This window comes from Diabrotica undecimpunctata, chromosome 1 (assembly GCF_040954645.1).
Source record: "Diabrotica undecimpunctata isolate CICGRU chromosome 1, icDiaUnde3, whole genome shotgun sequence".
NCBI classification, from domain to species: domain Eukaryota; kingdom Metazoa; phylum Arthropoda; class Insecta; order Coleoptera; family Chrysomelidae; genus Diabrotica; species Diabrotica undecimpunctata.
This window is the reverse complement of record NC_092803.1, coordinates 29,026,926-29,052,059: the sequence shown is the minus strand read 5'-3', so window position 1 is coordinate 29,052,059 and position 25,134 is coordinate 29,026,926. Positions and strand designations below refer to the sequence as shown.

The following is a 25,134-nucleotide window of genomic DNA, read 5'->3' as shown; positions in this document are numbered from 1 at the left end:
GCGATCCCATTGAGGCACCTTTGATTTGACGATAGAAACGATTTTGGAACGTGAAATATGTATTAGACATGCAGTGTTTTATAAGAGATAATGTGTCTTGGGGAATTTGATGTTTAGAGTCCAAGATGGAAATGGTTTCATCGATGGGAATGTTGGTGAATAAAGAAACAATGTCAAAACTGACTAGTATGTCTGAGGGCGAAATAGAAAAGTTTTTCAGAAGATCAATGAAATGAAAAGAGTTTTTGACAAAGGACGAGGCGTTTTCGGCTAATGGTTGTAAGGATGAAGCGAGATGTTTTGCCAATTTCTGAGTGGGACAGTTGTATGCACTGACGATGGGTCTTAGGGGAACATTGGGCTTATGGATTTTTGGAAGGCCGTATATCTTTGGAATTCGGGATGATTTTTCTCTGGGTATAAGAGATTTTTTGAGGTCTGGAGATAGAGTAGACTTATTTATAATGGATTTGGTCGTTTTTTCTAGATATGTGGTTGGATCATTTGGGACATGTTTGTATTCTGTGGAATTCAGAAGTTCGGACATTTTGTCGAAATAGTTAGAAGAGTTGAGAATGACGGTGGCATTACCTTTGTATATATATATATATATATATATATATTAAGGATCACTCGGAAGATTAGTGGGTTTTTTTCGGTCAAGACGTGGAGAAAAAAGTCAAAGGTGATGGCTACTTCAGCATCATCAGTTCATCTAAAATGAACAATATGAAAAAACCACACAAGCATGGAAAAGTTGTTACATGTGTTACCTTAAAAAGATATGTAGCAGTCAGTGATATTAAAATTGTAAAGACGCTTAAGTAAATGGACATTATACGATTACGATGTATAAACAATAAATTGAACTTAATAAAGTTAACAATTTGTTTAAACTAAGCACAGCAAAAAGAACATGTGGTTTTTTTATACATGTGTAAGTAAAAAAAACATTGAAAAAGAGAATGAAGAACTAAGAAAATCATAGATGCACTTCTAACAATATAGCAATAGTTATGATTTAATTTTAACTTTAGGTAGCATTATTATAGTAATTAATATTGAAATTGAATAATTTAATGTATAATGACATTACCACTCCTGGCTTCTTGAATGTTGCCGGTAAAATGGTGTTATATTAAAACAAACGCGCCAACAACGTAAAAAGACAGTAAACCTTGAGGTCATTAATTATGGCAATTAAGGTGAAATACCAACTCTAATAATAGAGCGGTTTATTTAAATGATAAGATGAGTTTGGGTGACAACCTGCTTGTAAGGAACCAATAAATGAAAGGAAAGGTGGTTAATAACACCAAATTTCCCCCAGTGATCGGTTAAGAAAAACAAACAAACAAGTGAGGTCAAACCAAAAACTCATATATAAATCGTCAACGTTGTGGCTGGTTAATCAGCCACAGGTGAAGATCAATTATAATTTCCAACAGTCCAAGGTTTATACAATTGGGGCTGCAAATAATAAAGGATTCTATGAATCACATCAATTATGTAACTGTATTAAACTATTTGATTAAAAACAGTTAATACAAATCTGTGTATATGCAACACGTGACTAGGTCAAAAGTAATGCAAGTTGCATAAGTGTAAGCTAATATAAGTAAGAAATATTTCTTATATTCTATTTTATATTTAAATTTATTTTATATGTGTGTATATGCAACGAGTGACTATGTCAAAAGTTACAAGTGTAAGTTAATACAAGTAAGAAATATTTCTTTGTTTTTTATTTTATTTAAATTTATTTTAATATGTTTATATGTATTTAAATTATTTATTTATAATTTTATAATTTTATATATATATATATATATATATATATATATATATATATATATATATATATATGGTAAAAAATACGACCCTTGATTAAATTTGGAATATATTCAATGGTTGAATAGCAGAGGTTTTATCGGTCAATAATTGGCAAATAAAAGACGTCAACTACTTTATTGCTTTATTCGAATACGTTTCGCTTTTATTTTTAAAAGCATCATCAGTTCACTACAAATAAAAAAAAAATTTTAGAATATAAGTAAACAAACCAACAGGGTTCATACTTACAAAAACAATTAGTAGGGTTTTTTTAAAGATGTTATAAAAACTCTACGATAACTTAACATTAAAGATTAAAAACTAAACGGGAGAAACGAAACAAAAAATAAAAGTAAAACTGTAAGAACATTAGTTCATTTAATTTTAACCGATGGCTTCATTTGAACGTTGGTTTAAGCTCTTTCAAGGGTCAAACCACACTAATCTTTTCGATTGTTTTGGATCGGCTCGTCATAATTTTCACATGTGGCTTGTTATCGTCCATGTGTTTCTTTGGAATGCATGGTGCAGATTACGATTCTTGGGAAGTATCAAGCGGAACAGGGACGGACCTTTTTTTTTATAAAAAAGGATTCATTAATTCCTTTTTCTTTAAAAAACAAACAAACAAAAAAAAAAAAAAGAAAAAAAGAAGAAATTTGGAAAGAAAAATAGGATTGAAGTTACTGTCTTGTAAGGGTTTTTTTTTTATATATTTTGTATGATGAGGGAATGATATATCTGACTCAAGTTGTCGATGTCGGTTCTCTTATTTAGGGAGGATGGATGTTTAAGAATTTGACACATTTCAAGGATGGATCGCTTATGATGATTTTGTTGTTTGCACAGTATTTTGGTATTCGTGAAGTCGATACTGTGCTTGGTTGAAATGGCATGCTGTGCAAGGGCACAAGATGGTTTAGAAATCCTAATGTCGCTTTTGTGGGACGTTAGTCGACCTTGAAGGGAGCGGCTGGTCTGGCCAATGTAGCAGGAGTTGCACTCTGCACAGGGTACTTGATAGACGACATTAGTTTGTTCTAGAGGGGCCAATGGAGTTTTTGTCTTAGAAAATAACTTACCTAAGGTTCTGGTATTTTTTAAGGCTATTTTAACAGGTAAGTTTTTGAAAAGTTTGTTAAGCTTGGTAGTCAAAAGTCAAAAAAGTCATAGTGTCAAAAATTAATTTTAATAATTCGGAAAAAGACACCAATTATTTAATTTTCAACGACAAATATTATCGGCAAATTTTTGGAACTCCTATGGGATCCACGATTTCTCCGATTCTAGTCAACTTTGTACTAGATGATCTTATTAATGAGAGTATCAAGACGTTAGATTTCCAGGTTCCCTTTGTAAAACGGTATGTCGACGATCTTATTTTAGCAACCCCGTCTGATAAGGCGGTTGACACCTTATCAGTTTTTAACTGCTTTGATCCTCACCTACAATTTACATGTGAATTTGAGGTTGATAACAGTATCCCGTTTTTAGATATGCGAATCATTCGCACACCTGATAACAGATTAGTCACTACCTGGTACAGAAAAGAAATGGCTAGCAACTGTTTCTTAAATTACCATTCGACACACCCAATCAGATACAAACTTAACCTGGTACAAGCCCTCAGCCTTAGAGTACACATGTTGACACACCCGCTTTACAAAGAATCTTAATCTACTGAAGTCCATTCTCATAGATAACTCCTATCCGGCATCCTTCATCAATAAATTTCTATATTCCAAAAGCTATGGGCAGTCCATTACCGAAACACCCAATGGGCTAACATTAGCGTCCATATCTAACAAAATACAGATTAATAAGTCCCCCCTCACTCCTGAACAAACCACTAAATATGCTTCGCTCCCGTACTCCCCACAAATCACTACCAAGCTTAACAAACTTTTCAAAAACTTACCTGTTAAAATAGCCTTAAAAAATACCAGAACCTTAGGTAAGTTATTTTCTAAGACAAAAACTCCATTGGCCCCTCTAGAACAAACTAATGTCGTCTATCAAGTACCCTGTGCAGAGTGCAACTCCTGCTACATTGGCCAGACCAGCCGCTCCCTTCAAGGTCGACTAACGTCCCACAAAAGCGACATTAGGATTTCTAAACCATCTTGTGCCCTTGCACAGCATGCCATTTCAACCAAACACAGTATCGACTTCACGAATACCAAAATACTGTGCAAACAACAAAATCATCATAAGCGATCCATCCTTGAAATGTGTCAAATTCTTAAACATCCATCCTCCCTAAATAAGAGAACCGACATCGACAACTTGAGTCAGATATATCATTCCCTCATCATACAAAATATATAAAAAAAAAACCCTTACAAGATAGTAACTTCAATCCTATTTTTCTTTCCAAATTTCTTCTTTTTTTCTTTTTTTTTTGTTTGTTTGTTTTTTAAAGAAAAAGGAATTAATGAATCCTTTTTTATAAAAAAAAAGGTCCGTCCCTGTTCCGCTTGATACTTCCCTTAAGAATCGTAATCTGCACCATGCATTCCAAAGAAACACATGCACGATAACAAGCCACATGTGAAAATTATGACGAGCCGATCCAAAACAATCGAAAAGATTAGTGTGGTTTGACCCTCGAAAGAGCTTAAACCAACGTTCAAATGAAGCCATCGGTTAAAATTAAATGAACTAATGTTCTTACAGTTTTACTTGTATTTTTTGTTTCGTTTCTCCCGTTTAGTTTTTAATCTTTAATGTTAAGTTATCGTACAGTTTTTATAACATCTTTAAAAAAACCCTACAAATTGTTTTTGTAAGTATGAACCCTGTTGGTTTGTTTACTTATATTCTAAAATCTTTTTTATTTGTAGTGAACTGATGATGCTTTTAAAAATAAAAGCGAAACGTATTCGAATAAAGCAATAAAGTAGTTGACGTCTTTTATTTGCCAATTATTGACCGATAAAACCTCTGCTATTCAACCATTGAATATATTCCAAATATATATATATATATATATATATATATATATATATATATATATATATATATATATATATAAGCTATGCCCAAAGTTTGGAGAAAGTACCCATCATAAATTTTTTGGCGACGGGCACTATAAATTTTAATGGAAAATACGTTCCAATGGACTAGCAAACGTATTGCCAATTGTTTTGTTTACTAGTTCCAAATTGGATTTTGCGAGTGAATCAATTCGGATAATGGATGAGTAGTACGACGATAGATAGTGACACCATGACACTTATGAATTAATCCCTTTCGGAAAGCTTTCAGATGCTAAAAAGCTTGAATATATATATATATATATATATATATATATATATATATATATATATATATATATATATATATAGGTACATTTCGAGTTGTCTACTAATTAAGAATTAAGCAGATATACATACTGAACGGGTAACAATAATAATTATAGGTACTATACTGTGATAAGTATTCGTTATGTTATTATTTTATTATTGTAACTCCAAAGCTGAATTAGAATTTAAAAAATATTATCTGTACTTCCAAAATCATAACTTAAAATGTATAACAACTTCTATACCACTTGTCGATTTGATATCATGTCGTATAATTTTCTAAGCTGTTACATCACATGCAGGTGCTACAAGCATTAACCACAACACTCTGTATAATGTCACACGATCGTGCGTATTGCCCATATCTTCTCTATAACAGGAAATATAATGGGCAGCAATTACTTTGCTACATTGTATACAGAGATTGGCCGCGTATAGTGCGACATCACTGTTTACTGTCATATCAATAACTCTTTGATTGCGTTGGGTAAACACATGCGGCCGGATCGTTTTTTATTTGCTGTTGCCCGTGTAATATATATGTTGTATCAGCCGGAAATGTCAATATTTAAAAAATCTCATTTTACTTTATCTTCATATATATGAGCGCCTCGGGATGTATCTGAAAATACGGAACTCATTTTTTCGAAAGACAAAAATTATGTATATATATATATATTAAACTCGATTTTAAGAATTGCAAAAGACAATACTTTATTGTGATGTATGCAAAAAAGAAATTAAGTGGACAAATTAGGCACAGTGACAGAAAAATCTTTAAAATTGGTAAAATATCATAGGAATACTGAGAAGAATTACACTCAGGTAAGACGATTATTTGATAAGACCGAGAGAGGGAGGGGGTGGGAGGGGACAATCGAAAGTATTCCCAGCTTTAGTATGAAAATTATTTACGGTGAGGTAAATGTCAAAATAGAAAAAAAAAATAAGATAGCAGCATTATTCTTGGATGTTGAAGAAGCGTGTGAAAAAGTTTGTTTGTCAACCTTAAACTAAAAAATGGTAAATTTCTTTTAAATGCCAACTGGATTCATTAACCCAATTATCGGTTTCTACACAGAAAGGGTAATAGACCTCAGAGATCATACTAACCAGCTAGTAGGACCTCGACATATTTATCATGGTATACCACAAGGCTCAGTATTATCGCCAATCTTATTTAATCTGTATACCTCTGATATACATAATACTTAAATAAATAACATCCCATTCAAAATCATATAATATGCAGATGACTTTTATGTCTATATGTAAAGCAAAAACCTTACAAACGTTATGCAAAACCTAAGTAAAGTATTAGTTCTCTCTTTATGTGGTTCTTAGAGAACGGCTTAAATGTATCAGTTGCCAAAAATCAGCAGTATCTGTTTTCACAAGACACAACCTTTCTATAAACTAAAATATATATTTCTTAATAATCAATAGTTTACATTTAAAAATTATGTAAAATATCTGTGTTTCATTCTGGACAAAAAACTAACCTGGAAAGTATACGTACAATATATGCTGACAACAAAGGTAAGTTCCTTAAAATAACAACTAGAGTGTGGTGCGGTTGCAGTGTTGAAACATCTTTATTGTTTTATAGAGCTTATATACAATCCATTATAAATCATGGTGCTACTTTCTATGGTGCTGTGGTTCTGCGTCCAAAAATCTTCTAAGAAAAATTAATATTTTTCAAAAGTATGCCTTGAGGGTCTGTTTAGGTGTTAGCCTATACAACTACTATATGTTGAACGTTTTAAGCCTTCCCGTGGGATTGGAAGGGATCTATTTTCTAGTGTTATTTTTGCACATCCGACATTCTTGCACTATCGTCTCTTTTTGTAATGTGGGCAATATTGTCAAATCTGGATTCATCTGCTAAAGCAAATTTAGATTGATGTCCATGTACTAAGTTTGACACTGATGTAGCGGTTCTTCACTATTATAAATTATAGTCGGCTCATGCTTTCTCGTATAATGTGCACTTCTTTATCCTCATCATTCGACCAATATATATATATATATATATATATATATATATATATATATATATATATATATATATATATATCGACTTGAAGCAGAGTATAAACCAGATAATATACATATGCCAATAAATTTTTTAAATCTATGTCATTCATTTTAAAATCGTGATGGTTATTCTGCGATGCATAAATATTTGTAAAATATAGAATGCTCTTAATTACTTGTGTATCAAAAAAGAGTGAAAAAACTTCAAGTATTGACTTGTCTCCATGGTTATCTTTTATATTGTCTAACTAAATATCAACCAGACTGATGTTGAATTACTACTGAGTACGAAGGAGTATCTGTTGTTGGTAATAATAACCTGGGACAAATTTGGATTTACTATTTTTGCCTGGTTTTTTCTTTGGACCTTTTATCTGTGGTTCAGAGGAATATCATAATCAGAATCGTCAATCACTTGTATTTCATAATGTACCTGCAATATCCGATTTTATTGATTATATACAAATAATATTATCATCAATGTATTCTACATCGGAAACTTCATCTAATTCTGGCGGCAAATAACCCACATTAAGTGAGTCAGCATTTTCACTATCTGAGTCTTCTTCTAACAAAGCTATTAACGTTTTAGTAGGTAGTGCCATCTTCATTTCATATTTCAAAAAATTACTCAAATAAACAAATGCACTACTGTATACACGCATTCACATGATAATAGTATAGCTTACTTCATTTTAATTTATATGAAATATAAAACAAATAGGAAACTTTCAAATCAAGTAAAAAAAACAAATATAACGTTTACAGCACACAGCAATTCTATAAATAGAGAATGAAGTATAATAACGAGATCGTATGTTAAAATTTTAGATTGTATATTCTAATAAAAAAAAAAGTATTTTCCAAAGTTTTCTGTTTTTGGAAGTTTTGTATTACGTACTCTATAATTAAAATAAAATTTTACTTTAATTTATTAGATAACTATACCTGTCAAAAGACACATGATCATTTAATAATTATATCGGTCTTAGATTTAATTTTTCCGTAATTACTTATGTTTTTAAATAAATAATTAAATCCATTCTAATCATGGTATGTTAAACTTTCAGATTTAATCTAATGAAAAACTAAGTATTTTGCAAAGGTTTCTGTTTTTTGAAGTACTGTATTAGGTACTCTATAATAACAATAAAATTTTACTTTATTTTGTTGGACAACTATAAGATACCTGTCAAAGTACACATGATAATTTAATAATTACTAGCGGACCAACTCGACATCGAGTTTTTTAAATGAAATTTTTATTTTGCGAGAAAAATTAAGAGATCAATACAAACAATATAAGCAAGAATATACATAACATTTATCAATAATAATGCAAGTAAAAAGTGTATTAAATATCACGAAATATTTCGTCGAAAACAATGTTTTTTGTTACAATGTTATCATTTAGCAGTTAATTTTGCATGCTGATCACGAATCCGGTGTCAGATTTGCTCTATCTTGACGTTTTATGCGCGTTTCGGGTCACTTCCGGTGTCGGATTGCAACCGCAAGTACATATTTAGATTCGTCTCGACGAGACCTTTCGATCCATATATACATTGTGGGGTCTAAAACTTAAAGTAAATTTTAACTTCCGGTCATCTCAAAACCGGAAGTGAATTTGTGTACCAAAAGTAGATCTTGACAATCTCATACGTAATATACTAATAATATTCCGAAAAAATATTTTAATTCTCTAATATGGTTTTTGAGTAAAGTGGTGGACAAGAAAAGGGCTTAGCGTTTTAGTATATAAGATATCGGTCTTAGATTTAATTTTTACGTTATTACTTATGTGTTTAAATAAATACTGAAATTTTTTTTTGGTACGCCTCTGTAAAATTGATGTGGAATATCATTTCGTTGCTAAGTTATCGTTAAGTGCTTCGTTAAGTACAATATGGCCAATTAATCGCCTTCAATTGAAAATTGTTTTAGTATAGGCAGAGAAGTTCAATTAAAATTAGATAGTGACCTAGAACCAAAAAAGTAAAAAGAAATAAAACCCTATTGAGCTTATTAAAAACAAATGGAATATCCTCTATTCCGCTAGGCGGTGTAACACCCGGAATAAATAATTTCTAATAAAGCCTCAACTATGCTGGATTTTGTAAGTTTAATAAGGTTATATTAGATTATGTTTACTTATATTTAAATAGGGGTAGCGGGTAGGAACTCCTCTGGATAGTCCTATCAGGGAAAATGAATCAATCTCTGCCCTCCGCAGATTTCAGGTGTTTCCTGAACCGGGAAACTAGTACCTGCTTAGGGTCCCTTATCCAGGGCCACGGATGAAGTCCACAACGGCAGACAAGGCGGAGAAGAATACCTTTGGTACGGCGTGGATGGCGGAAGTGGCAATCCCCTGATTTTAGGGATTGTATAGAATCACTCACCAACCCGCTCGGCAAGTGTGGCGTTTTAAATATGCTAAAACCTCCCAAGTTGAAGATGTCGAGTATCAATACGAAATTACCCCAGGTGAGTATAGTTAAACACTCAGAATCTCACACTGAACAATCAGTCAGCCTCATGGATTCTGGGGTAGGCAAATATTCGACTGAATCAAATAAGAAAAACTACCCATCATTGCTTCGTATAGCCACTTACAATATAAGAACTATGAGGACCCAAGAACACCTTGACGAACTAGAACAAGAGCTCTCAAATATCAAATGGGATATAATTGGACTGTGTGAAACTCGCTTACCAGGAGAAGTATGTACCATCTTAAAATCTGGTCACCACCTATACCAGAACAACTCCGTAGAAAATCATCACATAGGCGGTGTAGCGTTCCTGATAAACAAACGAGCTCCCTATAAAGTAACAAAGTTCTGTGCAGTATCAAACAGAGTCATATATCTTGTCATCGCTTTGAACAGCAGATACAGCTTACAGATAATACATGGATATGCACCGACAGGAAACTCAACAGACGAGAAAGCTAAATCATTTTACAAGGATCTGACAACAGCAAAGAACCAAGAAAAATCACACTTCGTAATAATCACAGGAGATGTTAATGCAAAAATTGGAACAAAAGAAGAGGGCGACACACAATATATCGGTCGCTTTGGGCTGGACAACAGGAACGAAAGGGGTGAGATGTTGTACAACTACTTAAACAACGAAAATTTATTTTGTCTCAACACTTTCTTTAAAAAATCTTAACAACGTAAATGGACATGGATCAGCCCAGACAAGAAAACTAAGAACGAAATAGACTATATACTCTCCAATTACAAAAACATATGCACCGACGTGACAGTACTAAACAAATTCTATACCGGAAGTGACCATAGATTGGTTAGAGCGAATATTAAAATACAGACGAGAGTAGAACGAAACAAACTTATTAAACGAGAACGATACCCAACCACCGATGTCCTATTTCAAAACAAACGGAATACTAAAAAGAGCTAAGCACAAGACTAAAGTCAGTAGAGACACTGAGACAAATGGATATAAACGGACTAGCCAATAAAATAAAAGTAACTGTACAACATCGGTTAAGAAAATATGCTTAAACACGAAAACAGACAAAACATCTAAACTCCAACCTAATACAATTAAACTACTCCAAGAAAGACGAAACAGAACAGATCGAACTTCGGACAGCTTCAAAAGTTTAAACAAAAACGTGAAGAAAGACATTAGGAACGATCATAGAAACTATACTAACAATCTAATAAAAAATATAATACAAGATAACTGCAATATGAAAGTACTCAAAGCAAAAAACTCAAACGGCACAAGAAAAACCATAGAAATAAAAAATGAGGAAAACGTCACCGTCCGAGACAGAAAGGAAATAAGCGAGGCCATTGAAAAATTCTACACTAAATTATACTCGGCAAATACACAACCACAACAACGACGTACTGAACAAACAATAACTAACACCGGCTCAGAAGAAATACGGGACATAACCGACTATGAAATAAGAATGGCCTAAATCAACTAAAAACGAATAAATGTCCGGAAGAAGATAAAATTACAGTCGAAATGTTGAAAATCGGTGGAAGAAAAATAGAACAGGTATTAAATATTGTATTTAATAAAGTAATTGATGAAGGAAAGATTTCTCAAGAATTGTACAACTCCGAAGTCATTTTACTATTCAAGAAAGGAGACAAAGCAAACATCGAGAATTACCGACCAATATCCTTGCTCTCACATCTGTATAAATTACTAACTAAAATCATAACCAACCGCCTAACACATAAGCTCGATTTCTATTAACCTATCGAGCAGGCTGGATTCAGAAAACATTTTAGTACCATAGACCACTTGCACACCGTAAGAACACTGATAGAAAAATGCACCGAGTATAATGTTCCAATTCATATGGCGTTCGTCGATTTCCATAAAGCATTCGATTCCATCGAATTATGGGCAGTGCTTGAATCTCTACAAAATGCACGTATAGATTCAAGATACACTAACATAATTAAAAACATATATGAAAATGCCACCATGCAGATAAAGCTGGACGAAAGCACAAAAACTAATCCAATAAAACTACAACGGGGAGTAAGACAAGGAGACACCATCTCTCCCAAACTATTTACCCTTGCACTAGAAGACATTTTTAAGAAACAAGAATGGAACAATAAGGGTATCAACGTCGACGGATCATACTTAAACCACTTGCGATTCGCAGATGACATAGTTTTAATAGCCGATAATATCCAAGAACTAAATGATATGTTACAACAATTAAATGCAGTTTCAGGAGCGGTAGGCTTAAAAATGAACTACAGCAAAACAAAAATACTGAGCCGAGACCAGACAAATATAACAATACAAAATCATATCATAAAAAATGTTGAACATTATGTATATCTAGGTCATGTTATTAAATTAGGAAAACCAAATCAAGATGCTGAAATTAAAAGAAGAACACAACTGGCATGGGACGCTTTCGGCACATTAGCATATATCTTGAAAAACACCTCCATTCCTGTAATAAAGAAAAAGGTGTATAACACATGCATACTACCAGTTTGTACTTACGGCTTGGAGACAGTAGCCCTTACCAAAAAATCTGCTAAAAAATTAAAAACAACGCAAAGAGCAATAGAACGAATCATGCTTGGAATATCACTAAGAGACAAGATTAGAAACACCGAGATAAGACGTAGAACGAAGATTAGGGATATTGTGGAAGAAATTGCAAAAATGAAATGGCGCTGGGTAGGTCACGTAGCCCGATATAATGACAACAGGTGGACACGGAGAATTCTAGAATGGAGACCAAGGACGACAACCAGAAGCATGGGAAGACCTCAAAAAAGATGGGTAGATGACATAAGAACAGTGGCAGGCAAACAGTGGATTAGATTCCCGGAAGATAGAGAAAGATGGAAGCAATTGGGAGAGACCTACATTCAGGAGTGGATGGAAAATGGTTGACAAAGAAGATATTTTAAATATGGTATTGGATATTAAATTTTGACACCTCTATATTTTCGTATATACATTTTTTTCTTTTACATTTTTCAGATTCCGATCACTTCCTCCTAGAATTTATTGTCCTGCAAAGGCCTAAAGACACTTCTAAATCTCTTCGGAAGATCTAAACCGACAGTGCTATTTACGATTTAATTTAAATTATACGTACGATACTATATATTCGCAATAAACATATCAACCAAACGACATTCCTACCGAGCTGACCATTACTGATGGATGTTTTTGGTTAATATGATACAAAAACATTCCTTAACGAACAATCTAATGATCCTTTCTTTATATCTGATTAGATAGTTATATCGAGCAATCGATCAAGACGTTTCGTTCAGTCGATATATGTTGTCCTAAGATATACGACTCGTTGTCAGTTTGCTCCGTATATTATTTATAAAATAGTACAGATCCTTCTACTGATTATCGAAAACCCGGCGCAGTGTAGTAGATGAACGAATTTCAAATATTTCCAATTTTTACTGAAAATATAACAGAAAAAGGACACTTCTCTTATTACAAAATATATAAATTCAATTATGTTAATTGCTGTTATACGGTGCATTTGAATGTGTTACTTCCTTAGTATTTTATCTATATTTAGAACATAAGCAAAATGTTCAAAGACGTTGATTCTTAATATAAAAGTTTCGTAGCATGCCTAATTCTCTTTCACGTAACAATTATTATAATTTAATCTTTGTCCTTAATTTATTTCAAAGATACACTAAAAATCAACTTTAGTACCAGAAACCAGCCGGCGATCACTCCTGTGGTCAATTATTACGGCGTAATTATTTGAGTTTTAGATTTTCTTCTGCTAACTTTACTAATGAAGATTGGGTATACCATTGGTAATTCGTCTTTATCTTCTGCTTTTCTTAAAAGTGTCTGGGTGGTTAATCCTGTATTTATCATGATTATTTAATACAGTTTTCAATTCTTGTGTAAATACCTCTTCGAAGTATATATTAAATAGTAATGGTGAAAGTACACAGCCTTGTTTCACTCCTCTGCTTATCTGTTGCGTATCCGTGTTTTTTCCATCTAATGCTACCACAACCTGTTGGTTCCAATAGAGATTTCCAACTATGTTAAGATTGCACACACACACACAATTTGTACATACCCCAGCTCCGAGTGACATGTGTGTTCCAATGGATCAGTGGGACCCATGTATCTCAAGATCAAACCGCTCACAATCCTTAAAGAAGCGATACTTATCTGACCCCCAAGCTATAACCAACCACTCCTCCCCATCGCAGGACATAACGAATGAGGAGGCTTTTGTACTGAGCGTTACTTTGGATGCACTGGGTAATGGGACATCCTCTATTTTACTTTATGTGATTAGGCCACCTAATTTTAGGGATAGTTAGACCAGCTTTTCTCCCTACGACTGATTGAATTTATTATTTGATTTAAATTTGGACTTGTGTCCCAAAAATGTGTTCCGGACAGATGTCCGGATTTTTGTGTGCTAGGTCACTCAGCCGCCGAATCGGCAAAATAAATTTTGTTCTCTTTGACGGCTGAGTGTCCGAAAGGTTTGGCCACCGAGCTCACGCTTGTCGCGCGTGACCTTGATACTCAGGTTTCGCGACTGTAGGTCCTTTGACCTGCCTGAGGCTGTTAATATCGTAGGTTTAATTTAACATATGAATTTTGTGCTTTTTTATATATATTTTTTATTTTTAAATGCATATTTACAATCTACTCATAAACAGTACATGAGTAATTAGTAAATGTGATGACAATATTGACTTGATTTGCGTACCGTCCAGTAACAGTTCTACATTTTCAATTATGTAATTAGGTTTTCTGGCCAAGACCTCTTCAGTCTTCATTTCTCCATTGGTGGCTAATATAATTCACTTGGCTGTGGTGTGTTGAATTAAGAATTTTGACCTTGTTGGCGTCGGGTAATATGACATCTTTTACGGTTGGTGCTCCTAGATTATTGTGGATGGTTGCATTGTTCACATACCAAGGGGCGTTAGCTATCATACGCAATGTTTTTGATTTTAATGTCTGCAAAATTTTTGTGTTTGAAGGCTTGCTCCAGCCACATAGTTCTACGCCGTAAGTCCATATTATGGAGACGATAGTTGGCAGGGTGCATCTAGATATTCGCTAACTACATTATCATTCATGTTTTGACCCAAATTTGGAGTAAATATATTTTCTAAATATTCTGAATTGCCAATGAATGAAGCTTTTTCATTGTCAATCTGGGCATAACATCTATCAGGTTTTCTTATTGGAGGAATTAGAAGTATTGGTTTCTTGAATTTTTTAGTTGCTATCCATATAGAGTGGTCATCTGGAGAGATTGTTAATATAGAAATTGAAGGTGTCATTACGAGCTTGATTTCGCGCTGACGTTAGCTAGTGTGTTAGTCTATTTAGGTGTGTCTTATCGAGTGAATTTCGTGACATTTGCCGTTTTGCATGCGCTTTCCTTTTTTCGGTTAGAATTTGTTTCATATGCAATAACACATTGTTGTCTTCAGAATTACCCTTTTAACTTATAGGAGTATATTCCCAGTTATTATTATGGCACTATGGTCCGAACTTAGGTAAAAACTGGGCTCTATTTTTAAATGCGTATTAGGTAATTGTTTAAATACTGTGAAGTCTAGAATATCCAGAATTTTGTTGTTATTTACTGGCCAGTATGTTGGTTGTCCTGTGGATAAGAAGAATAAATTGTTGTTCTGTAATAATCGATTTAGGTTTCTACCTTTCGTTGTAGTTAGTCGTGATTCCCATAGAGTATTTTGGTATTCCAATCACCTGCTACCAGGAAGTGCGAGCCAATAGTTTGGAAGAAGCTGTCATATTCTTCTACTAGGATATTATGTATAGAAGGTGAATAAATAGCTGCAACAATCAATGATCACGAGAACGTTTCTATTCTAAGTAGTTCTCTGAATTTTAGGTGTGGAATAACTTTGTTAAATGTTATGTTTAACAGATCATCTGACTATGCTTGCCGATCTTGCATGGGCTGTTCCGTCGGGATGGTGGGTAAAATGTATTGTGTAAAATAAAATTTTGACAACTGTTTTATCAGTTGAATGACTTTCTGAAACTAATAATATATCTATTTTGTTAACTTTTAAAAAGACCGTAATTTCTAGGACATTATTTGTTATTCCGTTGGAGTTCCAGGCCCCTATTCTTTGCTTAGTCATTAATTTATTATTTTTCTTATGACTGTTGTTAGCATGTTGAGGATCATGCTGTTCTAATTAAGCAACTAAGTATATAACATTGTAAATTCATTTAGGAAGTCTGACATTAGCGTAGTTATATCTTTATTATTACTGTTTTCATTTTGTCTTTGGGGATTTCCTGGAGCGACTTGGGAATAACTACCTTTATATGTGATTGGTTGCTGTAATGTGTTTTCTGGGATGCACGCTATATTGTTTGGGTATTTTTTAGGTATTTTATTTACATTATTTCTATTTTTGTGTTTTTCTAGGTCTCTATATGCAGTGCAACTTCTGTAATTGACTAGATGGCTACTATTATATAAAGCACAAGTTTCAGGAGTATCTTTAGGTTTAGTACATGTTTTTGTATTGTTACGATAAATATTATGAGTCATAAAACTGTAAACATATTATTTCTAATTCTATTCTATTCTAGTAAGTTCGCCGCTCAGCTGGAAAACCCGTTTGCCTTCCATCCTTTTCGATGTGGGTCGCCGTCCGAATTCGAAGGCATTCTCGATTAACGGCATTTTATATTTAAAGAGGGAATTTTGTTGAGTGAAAATGTAACGCGCGTATTGTAATAAATGTAAATAAATTATATAATTATTAGCGTGAAATAAATTATTTATATTGTACAAATAAAGACTTGTAAGTGTTATAAATGTAGAACCTTTTATAATAAATAAAGACAATAAATTCGATTTAATAAAAATACTACAGTATCATGGAGACCACCGTATTTCATGCAATTATATGCTTTTAAACAATATGATTTGGACTGCTCATAGGCCTGGCATCTGGTGCACTGGATTATACTGTTCTTTTGTCTTAGAGCCTCTACGTTAATTTTTGAGTTTAGTAGAAATTCTATTTCGTATGCGTTTTTATTGTTCAAGATCCATAAAGAATAGTGGAAGAGAATCTTTTGTTAGTTTATGTTTAAAATTAATTTTTCAAACATGTTAACCTTTTTTCGTTAGTTCGATTTTTATATCATCTGTATTAATTGTAAAGATGATTAAAATTAAACAAATTTGTTCATCTAAATATATTACTTTAACTTAGATAATGTAAATGTAGCAATTACTTCGAAATTATGGCATTTATGTACAGGGAACTTTACACGAGAATAATCAGTATTTTTTAAGGAGCCAATAAATATATAGGGTCATTAATTTGAAATAGGAAAGTTTATTACATTTACAGAAAAACGAAAGATCTGACAACAATGCAAATACCATTATACTATCGGTCGCATCATGAGACCAACCAAAATCTATAAAAATTCAATGTTTTTCATTTCGTAAAAAAGAGATGATTCAAAGTTCCGGGTGGTGGTATTATTTTTTCGTTTAACTTTAATCACAGGAGTCTTAAACACTTATATCTATACGTTTCCGAGATAATTGAGGTATTCTATACCTAAAACTCACCCTTTCGATTGAGATTGAAGAGAATAAAAGCATTATTTTAAATGTATAAAAAAAGAACTTCAAATTCGTTTTCAAAAAGGTTTGTTGGTGCTTTTTGACAGATTCTACAGAGATTTTAAATCGCGACATTTTAAACTCCATAATCACAATCATTTTTCTCATTAAATTTTTGAAATTTTGCAAAAAGACATGATTACTCTTGTTCCGGGTATAGTAAAGTGGATATATTCTGTGGAATTAGACAGATACGTGTATATTGTTCCATTTCAATTAACGCGCAGTGTAGTTTTTTGCTGTTACAGGTACACCGAATTATTTCTATGCTAGCTTTAGTTTTAGTAGAAATATTTTCGTTACAATGTTTCACGAAGAATTCATTCAGAAAACTTGAGCTTCTCTAGGCATTCCACTTTATTGGCATTCCCAAGTACTACTTCAATTAAACGTCCACTTGAAAATGCCGACAGAGACACACACGGTGAGGACATTGTATAGTGCTTCGTATTATTAGTGATATACCGATCATCAACGTGCTATTTACAACAACGTTACCTGCATAATATGGAGAGGTTAGGTCAATGTCCGCGCTCATCGACCACACGACATTTTTATCAGAAAGTAACATTTTTCTAAATAAAACTGATTTCCATAGACAAAAATATCCTCTCAATATTTAAAGGATTATAATAATACTAATGGAATTCGAATTTACCGATTATACATCTTTCTTTTAAAAAAGATTTCCTAAATTTGGGACGCCAACCGTTTCCAATATTGCTGCCATCGTCATCTACGTTATTATAAGCTTAGACGTTTTAGATTCAAATTAGTATACTACTATTGGGAATAATAAAGTGTCGACCAATATAGTGTCTTCCCATATTTTGGTTATCTTCTTTATAGCGATCCTTGTTAAATCACATCTCCATTTTATTTTTTTCTGCAGTGACACTATGTTTGTGCTACATAATACCATATAAAAGTCAGTAATATTAAACCAGTCAATCTTGATTATGTATGGATATTTGTTATGTTTCCTATCCCCTATCATAAATTTTTTCCTCGATATGTTTTATTGCAGACCAAATTATTGACATGTATTTTCAACCAGTCGTATAAGATCAATTAACTCTTCTTGACTATTTGCAATAAGAATTGTGTCATATCAGGCTATGGTTTAGACAGTATTAACGTACAGGTCAAAAGACAAAATCTTCTAGTCGTAGAAAAAAAAATGACACAAAACTTATCTCAATAGAAATGATGTACTGGAGAAATTCTCTATTTTAAAACTTTTATAACTGATAGCTTTAGTAAAATTAAGTAACACAAAATAATAAAAATGTTCTCATAATTTTTTGCTTACCTCTATAGTCATTTATTGCTACAACTAAAGTTAACGTAGAACCAAGAGGTACAATTCCACTGACCGGTGGAGCCCAAGGTCCTTTACCATGTTGGATTTCCATCCAGCAATCTACATTATCACCTGAAACAAAAATAGTAAATACAATAGACCATACAATAAGTTGGTTTGTACCTTAACAAAAATTGTAATAAATGAGTGATTAGTAATAGGATCTGATATGCAAGGACTTAAAATTGTTTACTACTTTATGTCACTATTTTAAATGTGTAGATTGTAGCATAATTGATCATTTGGCCTCGTAAATCTTTCTATACTGTTATCCGAAAAGTCTTTTGTAAATTCTCAGCATTTACTTTTTGAATTTTTGAAAAGCTTTAGCTGTTGTCGAGCGTCGCATTATATCGATTTAATAATTCCACAAATAGAATTATTTAAGCTCATGCTTGCCCCCGACCCTTTTTAGGTTACGTTAGATCCTTGCAGAACTTTATCGTGGTCTTTGTTTTCTTGTTCAGGATCCATTATTTTCTCAGAAGAAGGTAAAGAATTAATGGTCATTTTTGATAAACACACGCACCTCAGCTGAAGTAAAATGAAACCTGAGTGTCGCCTGATACTTAGAGCTTAGCCGCATTACTCTTCTTCTTTTTAGCCTTGGACGCCCATTTTTGGACATGGGCGTCTCCTAACCCCTGCCATTGATCTCTATCCTGAGCAGCATACTTCCAGTTTGTTCCGGCTTTTTTTATGTCACCTATCCATCTTATGTGTGGTCTTCCTCTTGGACGTCTACCTTTGTAAGATCTCGAATGTTGTATTGTGGCGTTCCAACGTTGGTATTTTTGTCTAGCAGTTGAGCCATATTGGATTGAATAGTAATACGAAAATGAAATTTCGATCCTATAAAGTATAAATTGTCCTTAATCCTTCTATTTGTTCTTAATCCCTCTATTCTTTTTATAATTCAGTACACTTTTTTCCCAGCAAGTGCACTGCAGGAGCAGTAGTATTCAAATCGTCTTGCCATGTTTCCAAAACTGCTCAAATACGTTCAATGGGATTAGATTCATAATGGTAAGTGGACAGTCTTAACACATTATATCCAAAACTATGTATTACCTCGTCTACTACAAAATTTTTGTTTTTTTAATCCTTTGGCTAACTGTAGTAATTCGGCTGGAACGAATCCAGAGGAAATTAAATATTTTCATTGATTAACCATTTTTTTATTGTATGTACTGTCCAGGAATTTGTTGGTTGCTTATTTAAAATTTCCGAATGGTATGGAACAATATTCAAAGCTATAACAGATGGCTCATGTCAGTTTAGAATGTCATGACTTAGAAGCAGTTTTTCTTTCCACCTTTTCACAAAGATCTCCGTATTCATGTTATTGTGATAAATCAGCCGATTTTGGTTTTAACGAAAACACAAGATTTGCTCCATCAATAAAACCATATTTTTTGCCTGCATGCAATAATGATATGTACCTTGTCCTCTATATCCGTGTGTTTTATAAATTTTATGTCATTCTGCCAAATCCGTGTTATTCCAGCTTTAGCAAAATCCACGTGTCGTCCAAATAAAGGAATGAAACGTGTTTTTTTTTAAATTATCAGAAGAGTCACGACTCTTTTGTGAACAACACTAGCTTTTTTACACAAGCCTTTTTAATTGTCTTTCAATTTAAACTAAAACCCAATCTGTTGAAAAAGTTTCCAGAGACGTAACCTGAAAGTTTCGAGTGTATTTCTGTCTTAATTTGTTTAACACTGGCTCCACAGAAAGATGTTCTTTCTTTTCATGCATTTGATATATGATGTATTGAGTTTCAAATTTACAACCCTTAGTAAGCTCTTTAATCTTATTGTGTGGTCTAGGTTTATGATATGCGATCTCTTCTTTACTATTTTCATTTTTTCTCTTGTTCAAAACTGACTTGAGTTTTATCCCAATTATACAGAATGCATCACACACATGCTTATGTACGGATTAATCTGGTCACAATGGGCCTCCATTGGATTTTTTAGCAGTAAAATATGTGTGCAAATAAATATTACTTAATTGGTTTTTAAAATAAGTCTTGCCATTTTCGCTGTCAATACACAAACAAACTCTTTCCAATCACAAGTATATTCTACTTTGACAAACTTATTAGTGTACCATTAATTTGCAACAGGTTTTGAGTATCGTTAAAGTAAAGTATCAGTTTCTATCAGTTCCGAATGTTCAAAAACTCAAATACAGGCTATGAGAGACTCAATAAAAATCTATGCTTATATTAACCCTAGAACCACAAGGTGGCGTTGTCCGCGACCGGCGAATCCTACTAACCGCTCTTAAGCGGAGAACAAATCTTAGCGACCACGGTCGTGTTCGCGTCCACGATGGCGATGACGATCTCGGTTTCTGTAGAAAGCAAACACATCGGACCGATAGCGACCTGTGATTTTAAATACAGGTGTAAATATAGTTTATAAAATGTGCGATTTATAAGAAGAAGAAGCATTGCAAAAATTTAATCAAAGGTATGCGTAGGTGTTCTATTTTTTCCATTTACAAATGCAGATATTTATGCAGATTATTTTGCAGAAAAAGAAGATAATATGTTTGGGTACATGACATTAACCTAAGGCGTAAGCAACAAGTAGAATTTCATAAATTGTACCCAGAACTTCGCAGAGATGACATCTGTTTCTACACATATTTTATAACGAATTTTAAAAGTTTTGATGGAATTTTAGATCAGGCAAAAAAACAAAAAAACAGCAAAAACATTTAAGGAAACCAGTTGAAGCTACAGTATGATTTTATTTTTAATACGTACGTTCTGGTAATCTGGGTGGGACAGGTAAAACAATATATTATATTTTTTACAATTTCAATAGTTTTCCGATATCCATTTTTATTTGCATCGACGCGAAAAGCGATAAACGTTAACTGTTGCGTTCTGAACGCTAAACTAATTATATCGCCGCGATTGCCGTCAGAACGCTGCAAAAATTCCTTTGATCGCCTACAGGTCGCGACCAGTATGTGCTGCTGGTTCAATTGTTTGTTTCAGACGAGTCGAATGGCTATCGCCATCGTGAAAGCCGTCGCGTCGTGATCGCGTCTGTTTTCGTTTTCATTACGGACGCTGCTAAGCGTCTATCTACCTTTTGCATTTTTATTTTTAGTAATCAGTTGATAGACTCGAGTGGATCAGTTTTTGCCAGTTTTGAGATTTACGATAGCGGTCTCATACGACGTCACCTTGTTATTTACGTTTGAAATTTTACAACGGTAAGTATTTAAGGGTTATGTTGGAATTAATAATTTATTTATTTCTTACAATTGTTGCAGAGTCTTTACAATACGGATGGAGTCAAAGGGCCCTAAATTAGATGTAGCTACACCCGGTTGCAGAAATAGATATGAGAGAAGACGGCCTTTGTCGCAATTTGAGCTAGAACGATAAGTTTTATAAGGTATAGAAAGTACTTGATACTGCTGGATTTAATTAATATGTGATATATAAATTTTACTGCAAAACTTAATTACAGAAACTGTCTGATTTCCTGAAAGATCTATTCTATTTCCTTGTAGAAGATTATTTGAAAGAAAAAATGACCAATGCACGCCTTCTAAGAGAAATTAGGAATAATATTCGTAAATTCCTGAATTTTGAAGAAGAACAAGAAACCGCTCAAAAAGTTAAATCAGTCGTTAGGCCGATGTGACTTCTCTCCCCGAAAAAAGAACAGAAGGGGCTCGAAATAAATGATTCCCTGAAAGATCTATTCTATTTCCTTTGTAGAAGATTATTTAAAAGAAAAAATGACCAATGCACGCCTTCTAAGAGAAATTAGGAATAATATTCGTAATTGCCATAAAAGTGTATGCGCCGAACATCGCCTTAACATTTGTGTAGATTGTAAATGTTTTTTTTTCTGTAAAATATGTATCTGGTTTTTTATTTTACCAGTTCTATAATACACACTATAATAAAAACGTTTAGTGACACAATGTTTTCTTTAGGTATATACGAATACGAATACGATACAGTTTTTAATTTTCTAATCATAACTGTCATATTTGTTGTAACTTCGCCTGTGGTAGTTGCTGGTTGAATTGAGTAGCTCTGTAACTATCAGTGCCGGTCCCAAGCCCGGATAAACGAGGAGGGGTATCTGGCAGTTAAAACTGTGCTAAAACCATGGAAAATAGTTTACAGGCTAGGGCATTCTCCGTAAGCAACGCGTAGTTGCGGCGTCGTCTGACCCCTGCGAAAAGTGAGCTATGGCTACCCCTTGGAGGACGAAAGGGGCAAAAGAAGCTAGTTGCAACTCTCAACGTCGGAAGAATAACAGTTAAAGGAAGAGAGCTCGCCGATTTTATGCAGAGGAGAAGGATTGGTGTACTTTGTCTGCAGGAAACTCATTGGAAAGGTAATAAGTCGGGAGATCTTAGAGATGGATGCAAGTTAATATATAATAGTAGTAGTAGTTCAAACGGTTATGGCAGAAATAAAGTAGGTATTATTTTGAACAACGAATGAAACGAACATCTTGTATCGGTATTCAGAAGAAGTAATAGAGTAATGAATGTAAAAGTGAATACAGGCAATAGCAACGTGGACATCATAAGTGCCTACGCCATACAGGTAGGGTGTGAAGAACAGGAAAAGGAAGAATTTTGGAGGGCCCTTGATTGCGAGATGCTCGAGACTCCTGTAGACGCAAATTGTTTTATTGGAGGTGATTTGAATGAACATATTGGTACAGAAAGAGCAAGAATAGCACGAGTTCATGGAGGTTTAAAGATGGGAATAAGAAATGATGAAGAAAATAGTTTGACCTTGCAGTGGCATAGGATTTGGCTGTTATTAATACATTTTTTACGAAGACTTAAGACCAGTATTTTAGCTATAGTAGCGGGGAAAGATAGATTTTGTGTTGTATAAAAGAAGTCATCTAAAAGAGGTTACGAACTGTAAAGTGATAAAAAGTGAGCGTGCAGTTAGTCAACGCCGACCGGTGATAGTGGATACGGAAATAAAGGTGAGGAGAACAGATAAGCAAGTAGGACACCAGAAAGTAAAGTGGTGAAAGTTAAAGTATAAGCATTTGGCAATAGTCTTCAAGTTTAGAGTGCTGGAAGAGCTTAAGGAAAAAGATATGATAAATGGCTGGTGGGAAGCCATTGACTGGCAGAGAAAGTAAGGGAGAGAGCTCGTTGGTCAATGCTCTTTGCTGATGATATCGTGTTAATAGAGAAAAACAAAGAAATGTTGGAGAAGCTGGAGTGTTAAAAAAGGGCTACTGAAGAAAAAGGACCTAAGGTTAGCAGGTCGAAAACAGAATATACGTGGTTGGAAGAAAGAGAAATGGTTGGGGACGTAGAATTGCTTGGAGAAAAGCTAGGACGAGTAGGAGAATTTAAATACCTTGACTTCTTCATAACGGAAAATGGGACAATATATCGATAAATTGCACAAAGGATGCAGGCTGGTTGGTTTAAATGGAAGCAAATGAGCGGGGTACTTTATGATCTAAAATCGGGAAAGGACTGAAAGGGACGATATAAAAGAGCGTGGTAAAATCTGCGTTGGTGTACGTAAAGTATAAAGTGTGACCTATAAAGAAAATACAGGAGAACAAGATGGAGGTAGCTGAAATGAAAATGTAATGGTGGATGTTGGAAGGACATGATCAAAAACGACTTGATTAGGGAAAGAGCCGGGGTGATTACAGTATTAAAAAAGATTCAAGAACAAAGAATGCAATGGTTTGGTTATGTTAGACGTAGAGATGAAAACTATGTGGGACGAAGGATAGAACTGTTAGAAGTTGATGGAAGATGAGGTAGAGAAAAACCCAGGAGAAGATGGAAAGACTGTGTGGTAGGGGACTTGAGAGAGAAAAGTTAAGGTGAAGAAAAACCGATGGACACAAATGAGTGATGACGGAGAGTAACGAACAGCGACCTCTGAAAAGGAAAAAGCTGAAGAAGAAAAAGAAGAATTATTGTTATATCTGTGGTATTAATCAATTTTAATTTTATTATCATATGTTGATTAATACCAATTAAAGACACTTTTTAATGTAGTAAATAAAGTTATAAATAGCAGGGATTGTTGATACCACCTTGTTGCTAACGTTCCGCACACTCCACTTTGTTGTTCTATGGTTAATCTCTCAGAACTTCTGGTTGTAACAAATATTTTGCAGGTAAATATAAAATAAAAAAATGTAAATCACTTAACATGGAAATGTTTTGACGTGACAACGTCTTAAATTAGGTTGTGGCTCGGAGTCATTTAAGAAAAAGTGTAACGCCCGCTCACGTCTGTTACAGTGAGTCGCCGAACGAGAGAGAGGCCCGCCGGACCGGCGAATGCCTTGCGTCTCTCTCCCATTCAAACATGATCGGTCCGCTGCGCGCGGCACTAGAGAATTAGGCGCGTTGAATCG

General features: G+C 33.8%; 1 protein-coding gene across 1 annotated transcript in view; it reads right to left on the bottom strand.

Annotated features, from left to right (window-relative positions):
- m (zona pellucida domain-containing protein miniature) overlaps nucleotides 1-25,134 on the bottom strand; it is a 360,187-nt gene that overhangs the window by 98,057 nt on the left and 236,996 nt on the right. Inside the window, exon 4 of the mRNA XM_072540065.1 lies at nucleotides 18,677-18,799. Coding sequence (XP_072396166.1) covers nucleotides 18,677-18,799 — 123 coding nt within the window. The remainder of the gene's footprint in view (nucleotides 1-18,676; nucleotides 18,800-25,134) is intronic.